This window comes from Anoplophora glabripennis, unplaced genomic scaffold, assembly GCF_000390285.2.
Source record: "Anoplophora glabripennis isolate ALB-LARVAE unplaced genomic scaffold, Agla_2.0 scaffold561, whole genome shotgun sequence".
NCBI classification, from domain to species: domain Eukaryota; kingdom Metazoa; phylum Arthropoda; class Insecta; order Coleoptera; family Cerambycidae; genus Anoplophora; species Anoplophora glabripennis.
Genome location: NW_019416670.1, coordinates 280,307 through 306,179, shown reverse-complemented (window position 1 = coordinate 306,179; position 25,873 = coordinate 280,307). Strand labels below are relative to the sequence as shown.

At 34.5% G+C, this 25,873-nt stretch overlaps 1 protein-coding gene across 1 annotated transcript in view; it reads right to left on the bottom strand.

Moving 5' to 3' along the window:
- Window positions 1-5,798: 5,798 nt before the first annotated feature.
- Window positions 5,799-25,873, bottom strand: part of LOC108913994 (sodium-independent sulfate anion transporter-like) — a 35,336-nt gene continuing 15,261 nt past the window's right edge. The window contains exons 2-11 of the mRNA XM_018719686.1: window positions 13,717-14,200; window positions 13,269-13,550; window positions 13,018-13,209; window positions 9,934-10,154; window positions 9,699-9,876; window positions 7,515-7,679; window positions 7,153-7,455; window positions 6,906-7,051; window positions 6,598-6,780; window positions 5,799-6,237 (exon numbers count right to left, since the gene is read on the bottom strand). Coding sequence (XP_018575202.1) covers window positions 6,025-6,237; window positions 6,598-6,780; window positions 6,906-7,051; window positions 7,153-7,455; window positions 7,515-7,679; window positions 9,699-9,876; window positions 9,934-10,154; window positions 13,018-13,209; window positions 13,269-13,550; window positions 13,717-13,909 — 2,076 coding nt within the window. The 5' untranslated portion in view covers window positions 13,910-14,200 and the 3' untranslated portion in view covers window positions 5,799-6,024. The remainder of the gene's footprint in view (window positions 6,238-6,597; window positions 6,781-6,905; window positions 7,052-7,152; window positions 7,456-7,514; window positions 7,680-9,698; window positions 9,877-9,933; window positions 10,155-13,017; window positions 13,210-13,268; window positions 13,551-13,716; window positions 14,201-25,873) is intronic.

Below are 25,873 nucleotides of genomic sequence, written 5' to 3'. Positions count from 1 at the left end.
ATTAAAGCGACAAGGTCTACATGCCTATCACTATCGACGTGTACATGGCTTGATACCAGAAGATTTTGCGCCACGTATGCAATTTTGTCGCTGGATTTTGTCGCTGGACAACGAGCAAGCTTCCAAAATTTTGTGGTGTGACGAAGCTACTTTTACCCGAAATGGAAAATTAAATTTTCATAATTCTCATTATTGGGAAGAAGAGAACCCACATGTTGTTCGGAGAACAAACTTCCAGCAACGGTTTTCCATAAATTTATGGGCGGGAATAATTCACGACACTCTGATTGGACCTATTGAAATTCCACAACGTCTCAATTCAAATCTTTATTTAAACTTACTTCAAGAAAATCTTCCCCAAATTCTCGATGATCTGCCTCTAAATTTACGACGTAACATGTTTTTTCAACACGATGGAGCCCCGGCACATAGTGGTCGCAATGTTCTAAATTTCCTAAACGAAAATTTCGCTGGACGGTGGATAGGGAGGCACGGACCGGTAGCTTGGCCGCCGCGTTCTCCCGACCTAACCCCGCTGGACTTCTTTTTCTGGGGATATCTAAATCAAAAAGTTTACGCCACCGAAGTCGATACCCGTGAGGAATTGCTGCAGCGTATCAATGATGCAGCCAATGAAATTCGTCAAAACCGTTTTAGCATCTTAATAGCTTCGAGAAGTGTTACACGTAGGGCAAGACTTTGTATCAGAGAAGGTGGAGGGTTTTTTGAACAGTTTTTAAAATAGCTTGTTGTCTGTTATCAAAATTAAGTTTCCATCTTATGATCCCTTCGAAAAGTGACGGTTGCAGCTAAATTGCGGAATACAGTGAGGAATGTCCTCCTTGATGTCAGCCTTCTGTTTGGAAACCTTCTGCCGTACTCGCGTTCTGCCGCGCAGCATTACCATCGCAAAAGCCATAAACAAATCATCATATCATAATTGTTCTACATCAATAATGTGTATTACTGATTACGTATTAAATTATTATTATTATTTTTTGTTTAAATTACTATGAAATTGACCAAAGTGGGATTAATTCAAGAGCGATTTTCTCAGAAACCGTTAAAGATAACGATTTGAAACAAGAGTACCTTTTTAACGTAAAACAGTTCGGGAAAACGGAATTTGCTGTCCAATTTGTTAAAAAGTCAAAGATGAAAAAGTTACACACGCAAAGTACCAAGGGCCCCCCCGTACCCACCCCAATGGACCTTGTGGAAATAAATGGATTAGTCCATCAAATTGCTCATCAAAATTTAGCTGTGTATACCAAATTTCATTCATTTATCACAACGCGATTGAGAGATATTGCAAAAAAATGATTTCCATTCCTCCCTCTTCAATGGGTCCCTGTGCCCTTAGGAAGCATTTCCGGACCCATGTTCATATGAATTTTTTTACTTAGTTTTGATCATAGAATTGGCCCGTTCAGGGTTGGCAGCTAATTATGAGACACCCTGTATATGGAGTACCGTGTACGCATAAAACATTTCAGCTTTGACGTTTATAACCCCATAATACTTGTATATTATACTTAGAAAAGTATTTTTAATTTAATTGTTATTAATATTTTGACATTGCAGGGATCGTAATTTAGTTGCTTTTATACGATCCTATCACATTTCGTTTGCGAACTGTGCTTTGTTTATAGAAAAACATATGAAGTACGTGATTATTCTCTAAACATCAAAGGCGTGTAAGTTTATTTTAAACACGAGTTCCTAGAAAAGTTTAAAATTGTAAGAGTTAAAGATTAAATGAGTATCACCACAGACAGTATCACGATCACGCAGGAAATACATCGGATATGCGCCCAAACCACGTCTCTGCACCGCTTGATTATTTTATCGCTTGTGAAGGCCATTTTCATTTGTTTTTTATTGGTTTCCGTTTGTTTCTCGCTGCCACCAGAGCCGGCTTAGGCAGAAAAAGCCTGCTGCGGCGCGGCGTCTTAGAAATGCAATGAAGTTAAATATTTTATCGTCAAACGTCAATAGAGCCTTGCATTACACACTTTATTTTACTGTAAAAATCATGTATTTTACCTGACGCAAATATTTATTAACATAGCCATTACTGTATGAAATCATAAGTCGTTTGTCGCTGTCACAGCCCCAACAATAAAAGTTTTGTCGCGAATTATTTATAGAAAATCATGTGTAATCCTTGTTTATTTTCAAAGTGTTGGGAATCAATATATAATTTTATTATGAAATGAAAACTACCGTGGTTGCTTTGAATCAAACCTCAGCTGTTCACACGGAATGCGCCAGCCAAGTGTTTATTTGCTCTTGAGATAATGTAATTTATGAGTACCAAAATGTAGCCCGGGATGTCGAAACTGAGAGAGGGTGTTCTTTGTGACAGTGGTGCCTGGCCAGCGATAAGGTTGTTTATTATATGCGTGTGCTAGCTTGAATACATTTGTTCGATGAATTGTGAATTTGTGAGTAATATGCCATACTCGTTCATGTTTATGAAAACCCCAGGGCGCGCCACGTGTTCTCGGTCTTAATGGCTGTGGTTCCTTCGAAGTGTGCTTTGTAAGTTCTACGGGGTCTTACCTGCTCTTCCATCGACACATACTGGGTGGTATTGAGGTAGGTGGCATAATAATATGACTCACACACCCGGTAGGTGGAATGCTAATAATAATAATAACTAGTTGGCATCCAGGAGATGCCTGGAATTCGGGAAAAGTCGTTAGAAACTTGTTTCGAAATTCTACCGCACAAATTAGTCCAACAATACACAATCGTCAGTATGACATATTCATGAAATAGTGCAAGAAACACGGAATTAAAAAATAAGCTAAATAAAGAGCACGAATAGTTATTTATTGCAGTGAGATAATATAAATATAATTACATTAAAATAAATAAAATATGTTAAAGTATATATTTACAGTTTTACAATGCTTCAGTCAGTTCGTACAACACGTGAGTTGATTAGCAAGCGCTTTATTAACATTAAATTATCACTTAGCGTCTGTTGAAAACAGGTGATATTAATATTAATAAGTGGGTTTGCCAATTTGCACCTAAAACGGTAGTTTTTGCAATGTTTTCAGCTTCAGTGAGGCACACGTGATTTTATGGTCACGTGTGGACATGCATGATGTAAATTCCTCTGCAAACAATTCGTTTTAATTTGCTCATGATTACATAATGGTAATTTATATGACGAGACAGCAAAACAGAGGAGGATGTGGTATTCTTTGTTTTGTTTCTACTGAAAAATATACATAAACACCACAAATGGAATATTACTAATTTTTTTTATTAGTAATTGCACCGAGATATAAACTAGTAACTACTCATATAACAAACTGATAAAAATGAAACATTCAAAACATTTACTCGTACAAATGTAGAGAGTGCTTCAAGCTGAATTTTTTATACTTCAAATTTTGGTTGCTTGTACGGTATCAGTGGACATATGATTTAATTCTAAAGAAACTTTTCCTCTTGACATTTTTCGATACGACTAATATTAAATGAGAAAGTTGGATTATACTGATTATTTTAAAGTAAGAAAACGAACAACAAATAAATACTATTAAATGTGTTCATACCGATAACTTCAACAAAATTTATTGTGGGTAGAAGGTACATTTAAAATTAACAAAACAAAGTTATAATAATTCGTTATTATTAAAAATTTCTGTTTTATTACGAGACTATTTACAGCATTGTATATATGAACGTCGAAGTTTTCCAAATTATCTACTGCAGTCGAATAAACTAAGCCTTTAAGGTCACTCCAAAGGTAAAAATGGTAAGATTTAAAATCAGAAGAACGCGGTGGCCAAGTAATTTGTGAATTTCATCTTCTGGGAAAATTTGGTGCAACCACTGAGTACAATCAAAGAGTAGTGTGGCTAGGGTACCATTGTGCATGAACCACACATTTTCCTTTACTTCCAATGGAATCTCATCAAGAAGGTTGTTGTGTTTTCTAAATAAACTGAGATAATCTTCTCTTCCTACAAGGTAATGACGTAGGTACCATACATTCAGACAATCTGTGCTGCTGGCGGAATTCGCATGTCTCATGAGGGTTTCATCATTCTAGATATTCCATTATAGGTATAAAATATAATTTCTTGTAAAAGTTGCTTCATCAGTAAATCAACACAAGATTAGAGAATATTATGAATTCTATTTAACATTTACAACATTCTTCTGCAAAAAGCAACTCTTCTTTGAAATTGATACGTTGTTTACTGTTACTATTACTCTCATAACACTAGTCACACTACGTACATTACTTTGTAGGCGTTGATTGTTCTTGAGGAATTTCCTCAACAATGGTTAAAACTATTTCTTCATAGTCAGATGCTCGAATTATCGGGCTCAATCAGCATTATTATGACTGCATTTAAATAAGCCACTGTTCATAAAATAAACTAAAACTTTTTATAGATAAGTAAGACAATTGATATTTTAAGTAAACTAACATCCCTAATTATGATGATTGTCAGTATGACATTTCAATAGTTTTAATAAGCCAATAATAATAAATTAATAATGATAATTAACAATATTAAAAAATGCATTGTGATGAATCTGCTCCAATTTTCTCGTTTAATATTAATCGTATAGGCAACAATACATACAACAAAGCTGTACATCGTGTTGCAATTGCGGATAGTATTAAATAAGTGGTATTAATATCCACAAAATTTTTATGTCAAAATGAATTGGTTAAGAAATGCCAAAAAATAAAACCTAATCTTTATTGCATGAACCATAAAGAACTGTGGAAGCAGTTAAATGTTATACACCACGCAGCAGTTAAGTATAATTTACCAGTCTCGGACTCTGTTGCCAGCCCTCCCTCCGCTTGGGCGCAAAATCGTCCTTGACTGGTAAATAATACTTACCTCCTTTATGGTGTAAATGACTGTTGTACCACTCTAAAAAAATTCTGGGTAGTTGTATTTTATAATTGTATTTTTTTTTCTTATAAATTTCCTTTAGTATGCAATTTATTAAATAAAAGAATATAGTTCAGGGCACATATTTTTGGCAAATATTTTTATAAAATATTTTCTTATTGTTATCATATACAGGGTGCTTCTCAAATAAGTGTGTTCTTTGAAAAGGGTGATAGAGAGCACGAAAATAAGCAACTTTTATTGGGCAACTGGTGGTATAAATACTTCTGTTTTCGAGAAAATTAATTAAGAAAATTAACCATAAATGTAAACCGACCCTGTGCATCTTGTGCACGTGCGTTGTGTTGCAGTGCCACTTAGCAGACGGATAAAATGATTTCTGATCAAGAACTGGCAGATATATTGTGTTAATTTATGGAGAATGTCAGTACAATTTAAACGAGACTTGTCGTTTTGCTTATTTGCACATATGCGGACTAATTTTGACCGTCGTTTGGAAGCATGTTTATTAGCAAATGGAAACAACTTTCAACAATTTTTGTAGAGCATATCGTCTATTGGTAAGTAATTCGTTTATTCGTTTAATTTTTGTATTACGTTTGAACGAGATTTGAATAAATTCAAAGCCGCCATCAGCACTTTCGCACTGCAGCGCACGGCAGCTTAGATATCAAAGGTACAGCAGGCTGCCGCACCACGGACGGCTTTAAATTTGTTTAAACCTTAATGTGAAACATTTTTTTCAATTTAAAATGTTTATATCATCAGTGATTAATAAAAGTTTTCATCCCCTTTAACACCATTTTCAAGAAACGTACTTATTTCAGAAACGCCCTGTGTAAAATAAATTTACGTCGTTTGTTTGTATATATTTATTAAAACATCACATTGCTTTGTAATACTTACAAAATAATACTATCAATATTCACTTACAAGTGAAAGTAATTACTAAAAAAAATTCCATTCGTTCCTAATTAAAAAAACGAGAGTATAAAATTCTATACAGACTTCGCACTAACAATTTCTACAATTCTACGTATAAATTAATTACACCTACAGAAACACTATCAATTAATAAATAACACTAAGATAACAACAAAAAAAAATATATAACGCTATCACATCATTTTCTGATCGCATCACCGTTCTCTCGTACAGAGCTAGAGGAATGAGGGGTGTGTTGTTTTAAGAGTTCGTTTAATTCTGCGTACGTCTGACAGTACACGAAATCCTTTGGCTGCACGCCCTGGAAGATGCTGATGACCCTCGGCTTCAAATTGTAGAAGAGGATGGGCTGGTTCCTCTTGTGGAAGTCTTCTATGAGCGATTTAATACCCTAGGAAGCGAAATATGCCTGCAGTTTAATATTGCTGAGAAATTTTAATGTCGATAATGGTTTAGGAAGAAGTAGGGGCCCTGAAAGTGTGCCTTGTGGTACACCAAGTGTAAAAAGTGTAATAAAAATAAACCAACAAACTTCGAGGGAATATAGAACTTGTAAAAATGAGAGGGTTGGCATTGCACAATTTTTCTTGACTATGACTTGAAATGAAACAGTTTACATTTTATTTAATATGTTCTCTTTGGAAGAAATAAATATTCCTGTCGTCTCATTTGAATCATTTTTTTAATTTTGATGTTCCTCAAAGCACAGTTTCAGGGCTACTTCTTAATTTTGTGCCATGATTTTTTCTACCTTAGCTGCTGTAAAGTCAGCACCCTGTATATGCCTGGCATCTATGACGACCGGTATGGAGCTAGAACCTTGTTTCACCCCTGCTTTGGATACCAGAGCCCTAACGTATTCCACTGAAGGGAATGTCAAGCTTCTGTCTGGAGTTATCACTAAGTAATCACAGCCGTCAGAACCACTAGAGCCCTCGAAAGAGAAAAAGTCATTAATAGATAATAAATAACGCACACAAATGGTGTGATTTGGATTTATAATTTTTTTGCTGAGGTATCTTCCACCTCCCATTTCGCGTAGGACTTGAGAGTACTTACAGTTACTTTTTCCACGTGAACCGAAGGTCTGGCAGTGGCGTACAGCAAGAATATCACGTTGATGCCTATTCCTATGACGATTCCAATCTCCAGTCTCAGGAATAAGCAGGATAGGAATGTGGCAACGGCAGGAATCAGATCAGTTTCTGAAAAATAATATTAGGTTTTCACACAAAACAATTAAAAAAACACAACGCAAGAGTTAGAAGTTTGCGATTGGTTTGCAGACCGCGAATTGTCAACTTACTTTTCGTTCTCCAAATGGGCTTGACGACCTGAAGCTCCACCATGAAGACGACGGCAGCGATGATGACGGCGGCCAACGAGGCTTTTGGAATATAAAAGAAGTACGGGGTGAAAAGGTACAGAGAGAGAATCACCACCACCCCCGTGTAGACGCCTCCGAAAGTAGTTTTGACGCCACTGGCGTTGTTGACAGCTCCTCGAGAAAGAGCTCCCGATACGGGCATCGAGCTTACGAAGGAATTAGCGATGTTGCAGATGCCCAGCGCCAGCATCTCCTGGGTGGCGTCGATGGTCTTACCTTCGGCTAAAACAAGAGACAAGAAAAGCGTCAAAAGGTGGATTAAATACGTTTCCTGTACTTACAGAACACTTTGGCAAGGGCTATGTTTTCCAGAATCGACAGTAGAGGAACGACAATCACCGCAGATCCCAAACTGGAGGCCATGTCGAGGAAGCTATAAGTTGTATTCCCCACTTGGGTGCTGAATGGAGGTGGGGCGAAATTTGGAAGGCCTGGCTTCACAAAACCTAAATTTACGAAAAAATCTGAAAATTGTTACACTACAAGAGTAGGAAGTATTAAGAGTCAATATCGTAAAAAATTGTTTGTAAAATCCTTATAGTTTCCGAGAAAAAAATTATTGAAGTAGTACTTTCAACTATTACAATAACTGAACAAATGTAGTATCTAGCGTCATTCGCAATACGCGTGGAGAGCCACGTGGCCCCAGGGACTCCGCATACTGAAATCCGATTCTACAATCGTCGTTGCGATAGTGTTTACAAAAGTTTTTTAGTAGTTAGTGGAAGTAAATTATAAGATTTTATATAGTTTCATTTCTGGGAATGGGGAAATATTATCTGACAAATTCAATTCCACGGAAATGATTCATTTCATTCATTTGAAAGAACTGAAAAGAGGTCCGATCCCAGAAAAGTATCACTCTGTAGATCGTGACGACTATTAGGCAGGGTTAATGATGCAGATAATCTATGTTAGGCTACGTGCCAAATTTGAGCTACATATTTCAAAAATTGTGAGAAATACAAAGAACAAACAGAAAAATTATTGAAACTTTAACACTGTACAACATATGTTTATATGCATTTTTTAACTTAATATCATAAACTGATTCACCCCCCTGAATAGACATACTATTATGAAACGTCCTATATTTGTAAGTATGCATCGCGAGGGTTAAAATCATTTTGTTTGCGAGATAGGCAGATCCAGAAGAGTGACAGAGACGGAAAACCTCCCGCGCTACTTGGATAACGTAACCTCTGTGCTGTTTTTTATATTAAAAAATCTGTAAATTTTTGTTTTCAAAAATATAAACATACAATTTTGCGTTATTTCTTTAGAACCGTTGTTATTAAATTATTAAATTTGGACGATGATTATGTTGATCGTGACCAAATTTTGATGATATCGATGATAAGGATGACAATGATAATAATGACGATGATAATAATGATGATGGAAGTATATCAATTGATTTCAAACATTATACCCAAAGTGATTATGTTCCACGCAAAGGAGACATTGTACGATAGCCTAAGGTTCGAAAGAAAGGTAAGGAAGTCCGTGGCAGCGGATTTGCTTACCTCAAGTTACGTGGTAAATGAACTATAAAGTTTTGAACACTCGTTGATTCATAAGACACTGATAAATGTTAATAAAATCCGAGGTTTATTTATGGATATATAGAAAACCAGTCTTTAACAACGTTAACTAATTTTTTTTGTATTTACAAAGAAACAAAAAAACAAATTTGATGCTTGAAAAGTAAGTGATCAGCTGCCATATGGACCATTCCCAACAGAATGGGAAAATTGAATGAAACAAGGTATCAAATACACTTCCTATACCCAAGATAAATGACGTTTTGAATGAATTAGGACGGGGTCAATATATTGCAACATCAGATTTAGCCAGTGGTTAGCATTAAATAGAAACAGATCCTGAAGATATTAAGAAAACAATATTCTCAACAGGTAATGAACATTACGAGTGCTTTAGAATGCCATTTGGATTGAAAAACGCTCCCTCGATGTTCCAAAAAACTATGTATCATGTTCTATCAGGTTCAGTCTACAAGGTTGACGTAATAATAATTTCAACATCGTTACAAGAACACATTGCGAGCATAAGATTAACTTTTGACAGATTTAGGCAGACTGATTTAGAAATACAATTAGACAAACCAAAATTTTTAAAACAAACACAAATATTAGGGAACTGTCCCTTTCCATAGTGAAATTGTTTTTATAACAAAATATCGAGAAAAGATTCATATACCGATGCGACCATAAGCTTTTACTCATACACAGGATTAGTTTCGCCTTTGTGGACATAAAAATTTCCGAATATTATGAATGAAATGGTTGTACAATTTTTACTACAAATGTATTTTTTTGTGGCGACATCCACAAGAATATCGTGGTTCTTTTTAGATGAAACCTGGTCTCAAAATCTAATTGTAAGTAATCAGAATGACCTACTCTAGCACCAGATCTAACCCATATAGACTTCTGCAATTTTACCTGTTAATATAAACGGATCCTGCCCATGTATCCGAAAAAAATAAGCCAAACAAGCGGAAACTATCACCACTATTATGTTTCTAGCCGTAGATATCAGCCACACCACTTTTGTAAGGGCGGAATGTATAGGTTTCCTCTCTTTCTCGTCCTCGGGTCCGATTTTGAAGTCTTTGGCCTTCTAAAATTTAAAAATATTGTCAGTTTAAGTATTTACAATTTTAAATCTTGGTCTTACTCTCAATATTAACAGCACCACCATGCAGGAAAATCCCAGCAAAGCATCCCAGAGTCTAGTCTCTGAGATATGTTCGAATATCTGCTCCCATACCTCTAGGAACTTTCCTCCGGGGTAACTTAAACCTAGAACATCTTTCACTTGTGTGGTGGCAATGATGATGGCAGCCGCTGAAGTGAAGCCTATCGATACGGGTCCCGATATGAAGTCTATCAAGAAACCTGAAAATAGAATATACATTTTATTAGCAACAGAGAAAATATGTGGGAAAGACTCCTCTTCGGTTCTTTGTCGTTTCTATACATCACAATTTTTACTATTTCTTAATCTGACGAAATAAATTTTATTTGCTCCCACTAGTAAATAGACTATTAATAGATTGTTTTTAAGGAGGTAAGTGGATTTTACCGTAGAAGTGGAAGTTGCTATGGACAACGGGAGATAAGTGAGTTAACTTACCTCCCTAGGGAAAAAACAATTTCGAGTTATAAATAGAAATATTTGATGAACATTACATTTTATTCATTATTATGAATGAATAGTAATAATAATAATAATAGTAATAGGATATGGATAAAAATACAAAAAGTCATTTTTCGACAGGCCGGCGGACGGCTGGCTGCTTCGCGTCCCCACTTGGCCACAGTCGCATCTGTCTCACAAATTTCCATAGCTCCATCTCGTATTGTGTTACATTTTACTTTGATATTTCTTATCTTACCGGAATTTTAAAAGTGTGCCTTTTTGTAGTGGTTTTCTTATGTTTATATTTTCATAAATATAGTTTTGTAGGTGAGTGCATATAACGGGTTCAGTACCTAACACTCGTTACAATCGGGTTAAACTTAATTTTTCACTTTTTAAAAAACTTAAACACATAGTGGTTGGTGTCCAGTGTTGTTAACAAGGATAATCTAGGTGAGAAATTTTACTTTAGTTAATTGTAGGGAATTTCACATTCCAGTTATAGATTTTTTATCAGAATTTAGCACTGCACGAAATGGAAAGTTCTACAACTGATAGCACTAGTTCTGAGAGCGAAATCGGCTCACTTGTAAAATTCTAAACGCAAAAACATAAAAAATGTATAACATGTAAAAAACTGGAGGTATTATAATCAAATCAACGGATACAACTTTCTTTACTTTTATGAATTCCACTAAGATTCGGAATGATATAAACAAAGAGGTAGACGAGTACATATAAAAGGTGACTGTTGATTTTAAAACTGGAAATCTTGCCCATATTGTTTGGCATAAAATGTGTTATATTGCCTATACGAGCAAACAAAATATTGAAAGTTTAAGGAACAGAGTGGAAAGACTGAAAGAGTACAGAGTAGCTGGTATTGAACCTTCCAACTTCCAAGTAGATCGCTTCGTAAGGGTGGGTTTGACATAAATAAATGTGCATTTTGCCAAAAGCAAATATAGAAACTAAAATAAAAAACATTGCATCGATCTCTTCAGAAGTTTTAGAAAGAATAAGCTCCAATGATTTAATAGCAATGGAGGAAAAATATCACGTGAACTGCCTAATGACAGAATCAACAAAATTGGGGAAACATTTGGTAAACCACAGACTATTGTAGAACAAAGTACTACAGAAAGTGCCAGAAAAAAATTTCGTCAAGCTGAAGACACACCTTTACAAAACATAATAAAATTTGTTGAAGTTAGTATTGGAAAAGGAAAAGTTTTTACTAGTACAGCTATTTTCAACAGATACAAAGTACTCGAAAAAAACGCTTATGGCAATACTGAAACAAAATTTGGATGTAAAATAAAGATCTTAAAATCAGAAAAAACTAATTTTTCATAACTAATAGTTAAACCAGTTAAAAAGTCCGAAAAGCTTCACAGTTATATAATAGATGCTGCATCTTCTAGTTATTCTCCAATGTTAACAAGTGGTTCCGAACCATCCCTGCTTCACAAAATATATTGTGATATAAAACGTGAAATGGACAAAATACCACATTTTAGCGATTTTACGAATCTAAATGTATGTGAATATAAAAAATATATATTTATATAATTTTTAAATCTAATTATTAAAAAAAATCATATTTTACATCTGACATATTTTTTTTTAATTAATTTTGCATGTTTTTCAAATTTGTATTTAGTAGGGTTATCACTACTGACTCGCGCGTATTGAAGTAATACGAAATGGAGCTATGGAGATTTGTGAGACAGATGCGACTGTGGCGAAGTGGAGGCGCGAAGCAGCCAGCCGTCCGCCGGCCGATCGAAAAATGACTTATTTTGTATTTTTATCCATAACTTGTTTATTATTGAAGCAAAAATTTTTAATTACCCGCTGTTGTCTCTCAAATTGGTGAGAGAAACTTTTTGCAACAGTAACATTTTTCGATGAAGGTCTTCGTTTTCCGGTAAATGGCGTGGGATCTAAAAAAATGATGAATTTCAGTAAGATTTTCGACGTGTTCGAACCGAGATATTCAAGTTTAAAAATTTATTCTGCCATATATTCTGTATAATTCAGCAACCCCGCGACGCCCACAGAATTGATTTTTAAGCATATTTAACGCTTCCGGGCACTTTACTAAAAGAAGTGGGAGCAGATAAATGCTATACACCACGCAGCAGTTAAGTATAATTTTACCAGTCTCGGACGCTATTGCCAGCCCTCGCTCCGTTCGGGCGCAAAATTTTCCTCGACTGGTGAATAATACTTGTATATTTTCTGTATGAAATTTGTAATGTGCTGTGCACTGTGCATTGAGTTCAGATATAATTTTCAGTTTTATTGTCGCGAGCGCTTCTTTCTATCTTCAATCTTTCTGTCTCAAGTTTCCAGCTGAGGTATGTCAATGCGTGTCATATGCGTACAAATGTAAAACACACATTTTTACACTTGAGTTCAGTTTTGTTCAATAAGTATAGTTAAAAATGGAAAAATAAGGGTGTTAGTGACCAATCCGATAACCAGGGTAGTCGTAACTGAGTTTAACAGATGAACAACATTATACCAGTGTAGTTGTTAGATAAAAGTGTCTGTTTGAATTGATAATAACGTTATTGCGATCAGTAAATAGTTATAATTCGACGTTTTGCGTACCTAACTGCAACACCCCCATCAGGAACTCAAAACAGCCGCTGAGGAAGCACAGGAGCACCGCCCCAGGAATACCCATCCCATGGTTATTTTCTCTCGTCAACAGACCGGAAATCGCTGTGGGTCCTATGGGTGAATCCTTACAACTACCGAATATCGTATAGACGAAACATGCCATAAAAGACGAGTAGAGACCTGAGAAAAGAAATCAAACGACTTCCAACTAATCCAGGTAACCTTTCTTGTAATCTTACCAACTTGAGGAGGCAGTCCAGCAACGCTGGCGTAAGCTATCGCCTGAGGTATGACAGTCAGTCCAACTGTGAAACCTGCCACTAGATCAGACACTGCAATTTCCAGGTTGTACTGGGGCAGCCATGAAAGGATAGGTATTCGCTTGTAGAGGACTTTTTTCCTGCAACCCTTTTTTATCCTGTCTTTTATCCATTCTTTCACTGTGGGTTTAACGATGAAAGACGTCACCTGGCGGCGCTGGAGGTACCTGTCCTCTGGGAAGTCTAACACGGTGGTGCCATCTGTTGGAAAACCAAAAAGTAGTCGAGAGGTGAATTGTTTGGTACAAATTATTCTATTTGAGTTGTAATTGTTTCAAATAAAAAGTAACACGTTGAATAGATTAACAGTTGTTATTTTTCAATAATATATTCATTCTACTGTTTAACAAATGACGATCGAACTTACTCTTCATCGAACAACCATTGGCGCACTTCTGCTGATTGCCAACGGCAATCCTCTCAGGTTCATGGCTGGTTGGTCCGTTGAAGCTGACGTTGTGACTGCCGTCGTTCTCGTAACCCTCCCCCACCATATACGACGTCAGGGTAACCTGACTACCCGATCGACGGCCGTCGCCGTTGAGTTTGTACTTCGTCATCTCGGGAACGGCTTACTTGATAAAGAAGCGGGCTTTCTTCGGCCTCCTCTTTAACATAAGTACGCGTTTTTGTCCAAACTCCCTCGGTGAATCCACTTTTCACCTTCCGGTGAAACTGACGACCGGTTTAGGCCGACGCTTGGCCTCGCGACGTCGCCTTGGCAGTACTAGGCAGGAGATCGAGCGCGGTCTAAGGTTGCTGCGGGTGATTGACATTCACTTGTCGAAGGTGTTTTTGGATCGGTCGAAATGAACGGAATGGCTTAGTTGAATAGTTGGCCGTGGATCATCCTGAAACAAAAGACAGGGGTTAGGCTACTTGATAATCTCTAAGCGTAGGGTTCTTAGGCACATAAACAACAGAAAAACGGCGCAGAATCGTGGGTGTGTGATCTGAGTTGAACTGAGTTGAAGGAAATTATTCATTTTCTCTGTTATGAGGATAACAATGAGGAGTCTATAAAAAGGTCTTAGTCCTAACTTAACCTTAGTCTTTGCCTTAAAAAAATTAAACCTACAGATTTCGATGTGTACCTACATTTATAAAAATCCCAACCCAGTCTTAGTTCTAAGGAGGGTTTAAGACCTGATTTTGAAAGGATCTTTGAACTTTTAGGACTAATTGTAAGACTAATACCACGACAAATACGGATGCGCAAAAGTCTGTCATTCGATTACAATTTCTTAAGATTAAAGATCGTTTATAAACAAAATAAAAATATTAGTGTCTTTCGAAACGTCAAGTACGAAAGATGAATTTCATGTCAAAGGACGCTGGTAAAAATAGGAGAAAAAAATGGATGGGCAATATACAGGGTGGCCAAATGAAAACGAAATAGAGCCATTTTCAGAAACTGCGTCAAGATTGTAAAAAAATGCTCAGACCCGTCGATATTTAGATTAAAGGGGGACATTCTTTGCTGGTATTTTTGACCCCGCCACTTTCACCCCCAAGCAAGGGTAAGCATCACCCCAAAATATTTAAATGGCATTGGGGGTTGAGTAATATTTGTTTTGAAAGCTCTTACAATTCTCTTTACAACAGACTTTAAATTTTATAATTCCGCCCCTATACTTTGAAAAAATTTTACATTTTAAAATTTAAATTATGTTTAGTTGCTTACTTACTACTTAGTTGATTAAATGTTCAAACTGATGACCGCCCGCTTCCATGCAAGAATAAAGATTTTGTTCGAAACGTTCACGCACATTCCGAAGCATTTCCGGAGTGATTCGACGGCATTAGTCGACGATTCTTTGACGCAAATCTTCCAGCGACGCTGGCTGTGTTTTATAGATTTTATTTTTTAAGTATCCCCACAAAAAGAAATCAGGGGGCGATAAATCCGGTGATCGTGGAGGCCACTCAATGCTGTCTCTTCTCTCAATCCAGTTCCGTAGAAAACGTTGGTCTAAATACTGACGGACAATTAACGCATAATGCGGAGGAGCACCGTCCTGTTGAAAAATCAAATGATTTCCATCATACTGTGGAACATTTTCAATAATATCAGTCAAGGCAGGGTTAATAGCGTCTTCCAGTAATTGCAAATACATTTGGCTAGACAAATTACCAGGTAGAAAACAGGACCCACCAGCCGGTCACCGAAAACTCCAGCCCTTACTTTTAATTTTCCGGTTGCTGTGTATGCACCTCGTGAAAAACTCTTGGGTTTGAATCGGACCAATAGCGGCAATTGTGACGATTTACCGTCCAATTCAAGAAAAAACTGCATTTATCAGGAAAACAGATGTTAAAAAGGAACTGTGGATCGTTCCCTGCTCGCTCACTCATTATTTCGCAAAATTGCAAACGGCTGTCATAATCATCCTCATGAAGTTCCTGGACTAAATGTATTTTGTATGGATGGAATTTATTCTTCTTCAAAATGGTTTGTATGCTAGTTCGATTGATCCCAGACACAGATGCCAGCTGCTTGTAGGATCAATATGAACTTGTCCCAAAACTGCAACTTCACTAGCTTCATTAACTATAGGTTTTTCAATTTCTCGTTTTTTATTGACTACGTTCCCTGTCTCTTGAAATTTTTTTACTAACTCTAGAACATACGTCCTCCTGACATGTCAATCTTGATGTTGTTCATTAAATAGCTGAGCTGTTCTATTCGCATATTTATTGTTTATAAAGTAAAGCGAAATGATATCTACCCTTTCCGCAATGGAATAAACCATAGTGTTTAATTTTCAAAAACACAATTAAATAAACTACCAACCAACGCTTCCAAATAATACTAGAAAATAATTTGGAATCCACTATTTTTACGTTCATTGTGTGTGTATAGCATTCATTTATGTTTTTTACAATTGTTATCACGAAAGTGATAACAAATCGCCAAAAATCAATGTAATGCAAGAAATACTAAGTTTATACCATTGGCGTACTTAACTCGAATGACCGACATTTTTACGGTTACTAATTGTTTGTACATAAGTTTCTTTAAAATCAAAATTCTTAATAAGTATTGGGCGGGATTATAAAATTTAAAGTCTGTTGTAAAGAGCATTGTAAGAGCTTTCAAAAGAAATATTACCCAACCCCCAATGCCATTTAAATATTTTGGGGTGATGCTTACCATTGCTTGGGGGTGAAAGTGGCGGAGTCAAAAATACCAGCAAAGAATGTCCCCCTTTAATCTAAAATCGACGGGTCTGAGCGTTTTTCTACAATCTGACGCAGTTCCTGAAAATGGCTCTGTTTCGTTTTCATTTGGCCACCCTGTATTTGGTTATCCATTGAAACACATTGCATTAAAACAAATATAGGTACATACGGAGAAACATTTCTAATTTACCGTTATCTCCAAATCGGGTTATTATCATCTGGGGGTACTTGAATAAATGCCGCAACATTTATGCCGACAATTTATTAATAACCTAGGTTACTAAATATATTTCCAGATCCATCAAATTGCTGCAAGAGCTACAATTCATTAAATACCATTCCGAAAATGACAGAAAATAGATAGAAATCTAAATTTTCGTTAATGATAGATTAATATTTAATCAAGCCATATCAAAATTTTAAATTCCAGGAAAGTTTGGTGAAGGATTAAGTATATTCTACGTTTACAGCAGAAAAACCCTGAACTGTGAAATCTTCCACATTGGTTAACTTTTCATAGCGAAAATACAATAGCGAACATCGAATTTTCCTTGTTTGTGAAAGGTTGTGACACAGAAAGGTATTTTCAAGATTTGCAAGTATTTACTCTTCAGAAAACAAATTTAAGTTTTGAAAATATAGAATTTTACGCCTATGGCTGTTTATACGCAGAAGAGTTAGTCATCAGGGTATTGCGGATTGTGTGAATGTAATTGATTGCGATAATAAATACAGCTACTGGACTCTAAGGTTCCCTTCCTTTGTTTTTTGTTTGTTTACATAGTTATTATAGGGTGTTACAAATTAATAGGTTAAGCAGTTAACCACATATTATTTGGACTAAAAAAATGGGACTTTTCTTATGCCACTTTTCATTTCGGAGCGTTTTATTCTATTTCCTTACAAGAGTGAAAAAAAAATAGAATAATACGCTGCTTTATCTAAAAAAAAATATTCTGAAAGATAGGCGTACTCAAAAAAAATAGGGGGTCAATGGGTACAGTAACCCACCTCCCCTCCGTTTGCGATTTGATATTTTAAAGCAAAATTACACAAAAAGTGTGCTGACTTAAGATCAAAGTATGTGCTAAATTTCAAGTAAATATCTCTACAATCACCGGAATTATAAATAAAAATCAATTTTTAAATTTTAAGACACCTTGTATTTTGAAAATAGGGCTTCGAAATAAAAAGTGACATAAGAAAAGTTCTACTATTTTAGTCCAAAGAATATGTGGTTAACGGGTTGAACTTCTAATTTGTAAAACCCTGTATAAAAAAGTAAAAATCTGCCTTTATTTGAGCCACATTCTGTGTGTGTTACAGTGTACACGAAAATGTTTAATAATACCTATCCTTGAAGTTTGATTACATGTGGACGATTGTTGAGAATTTTGGAAAAGGACTGTAAAATATGAATGCGTAAAAAAATACATATTTTTTGTGGTGACACATGCCTTTGAATATCGGAAATCGTTTCTGAAAAACCCCTCATGAACTGTTTATTATAACGGCTATATCGAATGCTGAACCAAAAACCTTTTTTTAGTCGGTATTTAGAAAAGTGAATTTGTTGTATAATTTCAACGATGTATTGTAAGCGCAAAAATCAACATTTTTCTGCGAATCTAAACGCTTTGAAAAATATGTATTTTATAGATTAACACTATTTCTACATATAAAAAAGTTACGTTACGTAAAGTTAAAAAAGTTTGTTAAATAAAAATGCTCGAAAATGCAACAAATGTCAGGAAATTGTCTGCAAAAGACTAACTGTAAGTATCTATAAATAAATATACAAATTGTATAAGTTCCGATGACACTTTTTTGAAAACTGCATTTTATAAATTTTTTACCACAACTTTGTTTTTAGTTAAGCAATTTTTTTAAATTTTGTACAGTTGTTATACTGGTAACAAATTGTGCCTACCAAAAAAAAAACTAATCAAAAGTTAAAAACCTTAAAGGGGCAATAAAATTGAAAGAAAATAAAATATTTCATTTGTATCAAATTTAGTATCTATTTAGTATATCTATGATTTTTTTTTAACTTTTAAGGTCTGTAATTATTATGTTTCCATTTAAAATGAATTAAGTAACATAGGAAATCGGTTTTCTCATGTGTGTATGAATAGTGAAAACCGTATATACCGTTATCGTGATTAATTTCCGAGATATTTGATATTTTCAAGAATACTGCGAACTGCAACATTTTTTTAAATGACAAATAATACCTAAACATCACATTTTGAAACCTACATTAAAGTAATTCTTAAATTTAACGAAAAATTTAAATAATGTGATCATATACAGGGTGTTTTGTTTGAAAAAATTAAGTGAAAATACGAGAAAAAATAATTTGTTGCAACTTTTTTGTATTACTGATATTATCAGAGCAATGGAAGAATCCGTCTTAAAGGGACACCCTGTATACTAACACCAACAGTCATAAAGTCGCCTCATTATACAAGCAAATTTTTTTTTATATCTTGAAGACCCAAGCAGCCAGAGACGGATTCCGAGGTTCATTAACTTTCCTATTTTACATTTTTCTGGATCACGATTCTGTCACCGAATCATTTACAGTTTTTTTCCTAACCGAATGGAGAAACCGGAGATAGATTTACATCAGCTTGGCGGTGTCAATTTTTTTGTTACATAACTTGTACTGACCATGAAACTAATCAACAAAGGCATAATAAATTCATCTGTGTGTGTCGATTTGAATAGGTATCGGGAGGGAATGTTTTTTTCATGGAACTTCCGATGGGAATTTTAAGAAGCGTGTAATGCTCAATTTGGCTGTGATAAGCGAATGTTTGGAATTGCTGTTGTATCGCATTTTGGGACGATAATATAGTCTTTAGAATATATGGGAAAGTTGTTATAATGTTGTTGTTGGAATTTGTTAAGATGCCTATGTCCGAAAAACGCGCTAGAATGAGTCTAGCAGTATTAAGCAGTTCATTGTTAGTAAAATAAGGTATACATAGAAATGTTCAAACAGTGTGACGATATTTTAAAAAGGCTCATTATACAGGATGTCTGATAAGTACGTAGCTTGACATTTTGTGGTTAGGAACGTGACATTCAGGAAATCTTTCCCTATACAACTGAACAGCTCTTCCAGAATTTTTCTGGGATTCTCTATAAATTAATAACATATCAACTTTTTCTGCGTGCGATAGAATTTTTTTTCAGTAACATTTTGGGGCACCCTGTACATTTCTCACGAAGAAATTCCATTTACAGTTACAACCTCTGTATCAAATTACAAATTTATATAATCTGTTCGTATATTTCCATAAAAGTGTTGTTTTAACCTGGTTTTTATAATATATGTACGTATATGATTAGATACAAATATATTTTCTTCTGTTTCCTCCACTGAGCATTAATTTCTATAGCTGCAGAAAACAGACGAATTAAAATTTTCACGCTATTGCCTTGTTGGTATGCAGTTCAATTGCATATCGAGCTCCAAACTATTCACAGTCTTATCTGATGATCTAATACCGATAATTATCTTCAATTAAACATAATTTTAGAAATCTGGTTATATCATCTCTAATTAATGCTTTAATTGATTGTTGAAAGAAACAACTTCCGACTTCAGATTTCAGCGTGTATTAAGGTATTTGGGCCAAAAAAGGAAAAGGTCTTTATTGGGCATACGGTCCAAATTTTGGAAGCAGATTATTTGATTTTAGTGATTTGTATCTTGCAAATTGCTGTGATTAAATGAACAGATGTGCTAGACAAAAAGTGTGGAATCCTCCAGACGAATATTCTTCTGCCTTCTGCTGTTGTATGAAATGTGTCTATATATTTTTGTCAACAAAAATCAGTTTGTCCACAGAAATCAGATTCATTCCATTGATACGCGGCAGTCTTCCCATTTTAGTATACCTTTTGGTAGGTGTAATCTGTCTTTTAACTCACCTAACTATCTTGGTATACGAATGTACAATAGATTACCTAATGATATAAAAATTTGTACCTCTGTTTATAGCTTCAGGAAGGCTCAACCAAAAAATCGTCCGTGTTTTCAATCTAAAAACCAACAGATTCCTTATAGCGACATCAGTTTTTTTTTATTGATAAAGGTACGTTTTGTATTTATTCTAGGTTGTTTTACTAAATTATTGTTAAGTAGTTACTGTGTTTTGTGTTGCTGACGAATTAGTGAGGATGTGGAAGAAAAGCAAGTGATATTCTACTGGTTGATCTCCGTTCCACAAAAACTCACAAGGGTTTTCCATAATTTTGTGCGATTTTGGTTCTAGCATTAGCCCAGTAGAGCTGTATCGAAAATAGTGGTTTAGAATCGCTCGCTACGCGAAATAGTGGTTTAGAATCACATTATCAATTTTTTAATCATGAAGTTCTAAATAAAAGATGAACCGTTTAAATCTCACGGCATCATAAACTTTGTGCTGGACCCCATAAAGTTTAGGATTTCGATTGTTTTGAAGACTGTAAATTTAAAACTTGACGAATTTCCTTTTCAGTGTATTTATTTGTATTCAATTTGAATGTTAAAAAACCTGAGGTAATAAAAGATAGAAAAACAAGGGGCTTGGCTCAGGTGGCTTGCATTAATATAAAGATAGAAAGGCAGTGGCGTAGAAATAAATATTTAGATGAGGAAAATAACGAGAAAAAGAATACACTCACAACTTAAGACTATGGGTTGGAGCTACCACGAGTGCATTCTTCTGTTACAAAGGGTAACAATTTCTGAAAACTACTTACAAATTTCAATTGAACAAAAGCGGTCAATGACAAATACAGTAGCTTTTTCACCAAATGCTAGGTTGGCTTTAATATACGTAAATATGTTTGCATTGTCACTGTAAATTGAATTGAATAAATAGATAATTTGACTAGAAATATTAGTCAGGTTTATTATTTTTTATGTTTATTTGCCCCTTAGAAAAGAGATTCCGTACTCCCCTGTCGCGTGTGTGTCCTACCGCTTTCAAAGCAACAATAACGATTTCGAAAGCAAAATAACACAACCCATTATGTTTTCATGTCCCTGTTATTATCGCTAAATAATATGCCATTAGTTCCATTAGATATTTATCATTTTTTGGTTATTAGCAACCAACAAAAATTCTATATATGAAAAAATGCACGAGTACTTGTTTATTACATTAATAGTAGATGTAGAAAGGCAAACTGTATTGCAATTTTCGACACTGCTGCTATTTTCTATTGGCACCAAGGTTGTGGATACCGTTACATAAAATGGATATGTATATTAACTTCATGGAAAAAACTAGGACAAAAGTCGTAATTTTTGGGAATAGAGACTGCTATCGATTCGAGTGCACTGGTGGTAAATACCGTTTCGTTTTTTTATTTCACGAAATAAATTGTATAGAATAGTGTCCCAATTATTTTGTATTTAATTAAATTAAATAATAGTAATAATAATAAAAATATAATAAAAAGGACAAATATTCCATCGAAATGGCTTGTTTAAAAAATTTAAGAGAAAAATTTTATGCAAAAAATTGTTAATAAACAATTTTGAAAAAAGTAAAACGTAAAATTTTTTTATTTTTTTTTACTTTTTTGACTAAATTGTGAAAATCTTTATTTATTATTAACAAAATTAAGTTTAGGGCCTTATTTAACGAATTTTTGATATTGCTACCCACTTTTAAGGGATGTAAACTGATTTCTACAAATGTATGAGGATTTTCTGTAGCTCAGGTTCTTTAATTTTGATTATTTACATAATCTGATATGTGAAACCATGTTTTGTCAGTGAAATAAGATGAGTTCAATAAATGTTTATAAATGTTTTCTATAAACCACCAATACTATAATTACATACAGACAAACAGATAACTTTGAGTAGGACTGTAGGACTTTGTAGGACTTTAATTAATTTGTTGCCATATATTATCGACAATTTCTGTAATAATTAGTCTCTGAAAGTGCAGTGTTTAGTTTCAAATTTTTTGGCAATGGCACATTTTTGGTTTAATAAAGTATATCTGCGGTGGTAGGGATCTTTGGTATACCATTTGGCAAGCTTAAAAAAAAGAATTTTGCTTGAATTTTACATGAAATTAGATACTATGAGAGAACTGCAACGTCTTTTTTCATTTCAACTCCAATCTTTTAAGGATCCTGCAGCGCTTGGAGATCGTTTTAGGGGAAAAATAATTTCTATTACCCACCATGTATAAATCAGATGATGTGGTTTTCACTTGCTGGAGATACAGCACTTACAATACTAGCAAAAAGGTACTTATCACCTACGTCGATTGCTGCATATAAACATACCACAGTCGTGAACCAGTAAATTTGCAGAACTGGTAATAACCGGTTACCGATTTACATTCGGTATTAGCATTCATGAGATTCCTGAACAGAATTGTCGGAAAAGTAATTAAGTTTGGATTTGATTGAAAACAGTTATTTAACAATACTTGAGAGGCATAAAAAATATTTACTGGAAAAAATGGGCACGTCAGATGTTAATTAAAGGCCATATTAAAATAAAAACAATATTTTTGTGCTGCAGCTGTAGAAAATGTATGTTTCCTATAACTTTTTAGCTCTGAAAAGACGGTACCGAGCTCTTGCGCCAAAACTTACATTAAAAACAAAGTAGGTAGGTATCTATGACAGTTGTTTTTCACGGATTGACGTTATATTTTTACAACAATTTTTTCTTTCTCTAAGTTGTTTAAAGATGAATAGTGATGAAGAAAACATTCCATTTGATATTAAAGAAGCGGCTGCTGCCCCAAGTGTTGAATTATTACCAATGAAATCCGGGAAGAGAATACGAAAAAGCTGACGAATTTTTCCGGAAAGGGTGCGAAAAGGAAAAGGTAAAAGTCTTAAATAAAGATGTTCTGGTAGCTTATTTAGCTGAAAAATTGTTTTCAACACCATTCAATGCAGGAATGAGGGAAACCTGGAAAACCTCATTTATACCTTTTCTATAAAATCCTCTAACACATACTTGCTAATGAAAGTAGTGACGGTCTTAGGCATTGTAGGAGCATGCCGTTCTGATGAGTTATGCAAACTTACTTTGGACACCGTCAATTTCAAAAATGTTGATGACATTGTAGTTACAATTCCAGATTCTAAAAATGGTATGTCACGTACGTTTACAATAATTACTTCTCGTCTGGGTTTTGTTTCTCACCTAGAAATTCTCAAGAAATATATTGGAAATTAAAACTGAAATTTCACGCCTTTTTTTGCGCTATCAAGCAGGTGGATGTTACAACCAACCAGTCGGCAAGAATACCCTTTCTCTGATTCCTAATAAGATTATACAGTTTTTGAAACTAGAACATCCTGAAACATATACAGGCCATTCATTCCGAAGAACATCGGCAACGTTACTGGCTAATACAGGAGTTGATGTATTACCAATCAAGAGACATGGTGGGTGGAAATCAAGTAAGTAAAAATGAAATAGCCAACAGAATTCTTTACAATGACACTTCAACTCCAGGTTGTAGTAGTACGTCCCATCATTATGCCGTTTTAATGGATTAGTCAGATAATATTGAGCCTCCGGTGATTGAATTGGACTGTCAAATCATTTTTAGAAAAATGTGACAATCAGTAAACGCGAGGGGAATAATTATCCAGATTATTTAAATGTTACTAAATGTAATAACTGTACAATTACTATAAATATTCATTCATAATAATTAATAAAATGTAATGTTTATCAAATATTTCTATGTATTTGTTCAAAAAACATGCATTTATAACTCGAAATCGCTTTTTTCCCTAGGGAGGTAAGTTACCTCACTTACCTCCTTAAAAACAATGTATTAATAGTTTATTTACCATAGTGGGAGCAGATAAACTAATAATAAACAATCCTAATACAAAAGTAAATACACAGAACGTTTTGTAGTCGACAAGTTTAATTTAGAATAATATAAAAAATGTTTGCCCTACATCTGTTGATTTATTTTAAAATATCATAGTCCTCTTAATGAAACTAATAGAATATCTACAGGGTGTCTCCTAGATCTATAAAATTCAGGCAGGAAAGTATGTTAAATATTTTAGACTCAAATATATAGTATGCTCTGGGTAATGCTTGGGATTTCAAACATAATACCTAAGAGAAATAATTCTAAACCCAAGTTGGCGGGTAATTTATTACATAACCTCAATCTTGGAATAGAACCTAAAATGTTTGAATACCCAAATGAAACAATTTGTAATAATAATCTACAGGGTGATTCATTGATAATGGGACAGAGCTTAAGGGCATGTTGCTGACCTCAAAATAGAGCGATTAAGCCAAATATGCCTTATCCGAATGATCCTTGTTTTCGATCTACAGGGTGTTAAATTTGAAAAAATATTTTCGATTTTCTTAAATATCTTGAGCATCTTTGAACGGATTGTCTTGAAAGTTTGTACACCTATGTTTTCTGAGGTGGTAATTACGGAAATGGTAACTATTTTGCAATCACATCTAGGATACGCTACAGTGGCTATATGCAAGACAGTGGCGACAATAGCGACTAAACCCCGCCCATCCGCCATGTTGCATCCAATGTCAAATTAAAAGTAACTTTTATAAAAAATCATTTAAGGACAGTAGTATTTTTCTTATAAATTTTACGCACAGATTTTAAGCAAATAACTCCCTTGGAAAGTGATTTTAAGTAATGAATGAATGTAGAATCTACTTGTCCAATAGGGGAGGATAAATATATAATAGTAGCAACTAGTAGTTTTTATTTTCTAGGCAAGTAAAATTAACCTTACCTACATTACACAATGAAATTTATTGAGTTTACATTACAAAAATAAATACTTAATACTAGTGATAGTATTTGTTAAAATAAATGTCCAACAACAATTTTACTTGCAAGCTTTTTTTATGCTTTTTGGCATTTTTTGGAAGCTATGTTTAATCGGAACATAATAAATCTTTTAACAATATTATTTTTGATCTGATGACAATTTGGTAGATCTAAATTTAAACCAGACATTTCTTTTAAGAAAACTCTTTTAAATTTATGTTCTGTCAAGATCCAATCGCAAAACATGTTGTAAAACACTTTCCATCTGCAAGAAGAAACAAAATACCGCTTCATTGCAAAAAAGAGTGAATGTTCGCTAAATCTCCTAAGTACGCTAAATTTTGAAAATGTTTTATAAATCGGCGTTTTAGAACTAACAGCGTGTACAGAGTTTCTACAAGTTTTTGATGTTTTAACGATACTTTGAGCAATATATCCGCACACATTATAAAGAGAATTTAATTCACTAAAACTAAGATTAAATTTTGGTTCTTCTATGTTAGCAGGAACCTTAACTTCCTCGTA